The sequence below is a fragment of the Aplysia californica genome, unplaced genomic scaffold, assembly GCF_000002075.1.
Source record: "Aplysia californica isolate F4 #8 unplaced genomic scaffold, AplCal3.0 scaffold00385, whole genome shotgun sequence".
Lineage (NCBI taxonomy): Eukaryota > Metazoa > Mollusca > Gastropoda > Aplysiida > Aplysiidae > Aplysia > Aplysia californica.
In genome coordinates, this window is record NW_004797655.1 from 166,449 (window position 1) to 171,207 (window position 4,759).

Consider the following 4,759-nt stretch of genomic DNA (forward strand, 5'->3'; position numbering starts at 1 on the left):
TGTGTGTGTGTGTGTGTGTGTGTGTGTGTGTGTGTGTGTGTGTGTGTGTGTTTGTCTCAGAATAAAGAGGAGTGGGTGTCCAGCTTTGAAATTTAATTCTAGTGAGTCTAGAAAACAGCTATGAAGTATGCTGGATATACATTGGAACTGTTTACATCATTATGGTTCTCTACTGCAATGAAAATGGACACAGTTTTTGAAGCGTCCCTGAAGAGTCCTGGAAGGTGTTGGGGGCAGGGGACGGAGAGGGGGATTTGTTTATTTGGGCAGGGGGGGGAGGGTGAAACTCTGAAAAAAGGGGAAGGGCAGGCAGGAAGAAAAATGTGCTAAAATGGATGCGAAGAGGAGAAGACTTGGTCGTCACGCTCTTGGGGAAAACCACCATGCAACAACAACGGAGAGTAATTTTAAAAATAAATTAATTAGGTGTCTATTATTATTTCTGTCTTCCCCTGCATGCGTCCGACTTCGACTCCCCTTCGGTTTGGAGCGTCTCTTCTGCTTCCCTGCTGTGACGTCGCGACGACATCTCAGCCGGCTTTCATCATGAGGGATCGAATCTTCTCGAAGTCGCTGGGACTAGCCTGGTGGTTTTGGAACCTCCGAAGCATGGACAATTTTCCCGGGCCCCCACCGCCCGACCTGGATTTCTCGTTGCGGTCAAGCGTGGTCAAAATGTGATCGACGTTGTCGAGGCCGGAGAATGCTGGAAGCGGGACGAGAAAGAGGAAGGAGAAAAAAGGGGGTGGGGCATGGGAGGGGGCAAGCAACGGGGAAGTAGTAAAAAATGGTGGTTGGTTTACATCAAACATACATGCGTGAGAGAGGGGGAGAGAGTGCAAGCAAAACTTGCTGCTGATGTTGTTGTTGTTGTTGTTGCTATTGTTGTTACTGTTTTTGTTGCTGTTGTTGTGGGTGTCGTGGCCTTTCCGTTTGAAATGTTTAGAGCCCCGAAGAGTGTGCTCTTCTATGGGCCACCGCCTCTCTTGGGTAGCGGGTGAGGCAGTCCAACCTCTCTGAATCCTCCCCCAAAGAGATGCCACCGCCGGACCTCTGTGGCGGGCACATGTTGTTGTTGTTGTTGTTGTTGTTGTTGTTGTTGTTGTTGTTGTTGTTGTTGATGATGATGATGATGGTGGTGATACCGATGTTCTCTTGTTGTTGTTGCTTTTGTTATTGTGGTGCTTGTATTGGTAGATTTTGTTATTGTTTATTGTTGTTGCTGCATTTGTTCTTGAGGAACTATCAGTGGCAAAATGTATTATTGTTGCTATTGTTTCTGTTGTTTTTCTTGTTTTAATGGTAGCTGTTGTCTTTGCTGACAATGCATTATTCAGACAGAAAAACGTTGTTGTTTTATTAATTCACAATCATGCATAATTTTTATTCGCTTAAAAATTTCAAAAGAGGTCATCGATGCAAGGTGGCTTAAAAGAATACGGAAAAAGAAAGATAACTCACTGGGTTTCACAGAATCTAATTCCAAGGGAAAGATGGCATACGGATATTTTTTTGGTGTGTCTCCAAGGAATGGAAAGTTGGCTTTTTAACACTCTCTGTAGTTTTCCTATTTTTACGAACGCTGGTCACAATAGAAAAATATCTAAACAAAAACAAATAATGTATTGAAACTCATGCGCAAATAGAGTCAGTAAGAAGGAGGTAGCCATAGAACTACAGAAGCACAGAAGGTCAGAGGACAAGGGACTAGAAACGATTTCAGCGGATTGTTTTGTTTTAATCAGAGTTTATAGTTTTTTCAACTCGATTAGGTCAAATAAGTGTAGAGGATATGGGATTTACTAGAGAGCAACAAACACAAAAAAGACGAAGGAGAGATCAGGACTGCGATCAATGTTTAAAAGGGAAAAAAGGAGCAAACCACACTAGAGCACCAGCCAACCGCCCACCTCATGTCAGTTAATTACAATGCCTCGTAAATTGGACAGTGGAATTATCTGCAGTACAGTTTTGCAACGCATCGAGTACATAATTTGGTATATAATTCAGTTTTTAAAATCCGGTTCTGTCACAAATACGTAGATGTTATATGGGTTTTTAATGGGAAAGTTTTTGATTTCCTGCACTCTTTCATCTTGGTATTCTTTAAATGATGATGTCAAACTATACATAATTAAACAGAAAAAGAAACAGATATATAGTAGATTAAAAGGTAGTTTTATAATAATATATGCATATATACATATATATATATATAAATATATATATATATATGTGTGTGTGCGTGTGTGTATATATTATGTTTGTACTTATAATTAATATTTATTGCAGACAATTAGGTTGATAGATAGATAGATAGATAAATAGATAGATAGATAGATAGATAGATAGATAGATAGATAGATAGATAGATAGATAGATAGATAGATAGATAGATAGACAGACAGATAGATAGATAGACAGATAGATAGATAGATAGATAGATAGATAGATAGATAGATAGATAGATAGATAGATAGCTAGATAGATAGATAGATAGACAGATAGATAGATAGATAGACAGTTCACAGAGCATTCTTGTGACGATGAGAATGTTGTTCAATCAATAATCTCTATCAAATACGAATGAAAGGTACAAAAGGACACCCAAGCAATTCACACAAGTACCTTAAAGCATTCAGGCAAAATTAGAAAAGCCGTAAAAGTTAATCGATACAAACAAAAAGCCAGGATGATGTGTTCTCATTAATGAATAAAAAAGAATCGGTCAAATCCTAAATAAAGATATCGTGTACAACCGTGTTTAATTTGTCGTGAGGAAACTCCACACTTGTGAAAAAGATTAAACGCTGAAGAAGAGAGTAAAGAAATAGCACGTGGAACAACAAGAGGGGCTGTATCAAGTGGTTAGCCTACCGGACTCGTAACGTGAGGTTGCGGGTTCGAGGGTTCAAATCTATAAAGCCCGACATTGTGTACTTTGGATTTACACGAATTGTTCTCACTGGTAAATAATGGAAATGGTGTAAATAGTGTACTGTTAAAAAATACAGAAAACATTCGAAACGGTAGATAGTGTCGGTCTTGTAGCTATGTATATTGCTTGGATAGTGTAGATACTACGTTCTATCTCCCCTCCTGTTTATAATATATATATATACATACACATATATATATATTATATATATATATATATATATATATATATATATATATATATATATATATATATATATATGTATATATATATTTATATATATATCTATATGGACACAATAGTCCAGAAATCCTAAACTAAATGAATTTCTGTTCGAACACGACCAATGTCTTATTCATCATGACCAACAACGCCTCCAAAATCACATTACCGAACTTAACAACAGATGTGAGAAATTCAACATGAAAACAAGCACATCAAAACATAAGTTATGAAAGTGAGCTGAAACCATTGTCCCCTGAACATCCATATCAATAGTAAACAAGTGAAACAGGTAAAGAAGTTAAAAATGTCTTGGCAGCACTTTTTCTGTAAACGGGTTCATAGACAGAGAAGTGAAAATGCGAACTCAAAAAGCCAACGCTGTCACCTATCAGCTCGCACCCTTCCTATCTCATCCAAACATCATCATGGACACATGAAGACATCTTATCTCCTTAATATTCATACCAACATTATGTTATCAGTGCCAGACCTGGACTTTAAGTGACCCATGATAGCAAAATCACTGCAAGCGAAATGAAATGTCTCCGCAAAACCCTTAACATCACAAGACGAGACAGGCAGAGAAATGAAGAAGTAAGAGCAGCTATCGGCACTCAATCCTGCCTGCGTAACATAGAAAGACAGAGGATAGAATTGGTTTGGCCACCCGTTACGCATGTCACCTGACCAGCCAGCCTCAAGAGCCTACAACACCAAGCACCCAGGCTATAAAGGAAGAGGAAGGCCACGCAAAAAGTGTATCGAGGGTGTCAAGGAAACCCTAAGAAAACATAACATCATAACTGAAAGAGTTGCGGAGCTGGCCTACTATAGAAAACTGCTTCTCCCCTCGAGGCTTAACGGCAACAGAGGATGAAAAAGTAAAAGTAAGTAAGTGTAGATACTGTAGAAAGAGAGTAACAGTGTTATATAAAAAAAAAATAGTTTAAAAGTAAGACGCCTCTCGTTTTCTCTTCCCCTCCCCCAAAAAACATTTTTTTTAAAGATTTAAAACCAACCCAAAGGGAATTTCTCCCTGAAAGTGGAACCGATTACCTATAGCATAAGCTGTGACAAGTTGGAAGTGAAGGCGGGAAACGATCCTTTTTTGGTACCTGTTGCTAAATAAAGATTGCTCACTCTTGTGTCTGAAGTAGACTGTACATCCAGAATTTGGAGTGGTTTTCGCAAAGATTTTTTTGCGTGTACATATTTGAAATAAGATGTTTAAACGTGCAATGTGTTGTACGGAATGAGTGTGGTTTGGTTGTTCTTTACTATCAATTTTTTTTTGTCCTGACCTCTTTTCCTTTTTGTGCTGTGACCTTAAAGAATTACAAGTGTCGTCAAACTCTTAGTAAAACTAAACAAAAAGGGTCTAACTTGTCTTACGACAAGTTAAAGTCGCTTTTGTAAGTAAACTTCGATTTAAAGTCGATTGTTATGTGACTGAACTTAGTCACTTTTTCTCCATGAAACTATTTTGTAAGTAATCGAAACTGTCTCAAAAGGGGGACATAATTTCTCGTTCAACCATAGTAGAATTGTAAATGGGCTGACTCATGTCACGCTCATAACTGTGCCTGATCTACAACA

At 38.3% G+C, this 4,759-nt stretch overlaps 1 protein-coding gene across 4 annotated transcripts in view; it reads right to left on the reverse strand.

Moving 5' to 3' along the window:
• Positions 1 to 4,759, reverse strand: part of CP2PP (neuropeptide CP2 precursor) — a 90,900-nt gene that overhangs the window by 29,799 nt on the left and 56,342 nt on the right. For 2 of the 4 annotated variants that reach the window (XM_013085542.2, XM_035971141.1), the window contains exon 4: positions 1 to 706. In XM_013085542.2, coding sequence (XP_012940996.1) covers positions 531 to 706 — 176 coding nt within the window. In that variant the 3' untranslated portion in view covers positions 1 to 530. 4 annotated transcript variants of the gene reach the window in all.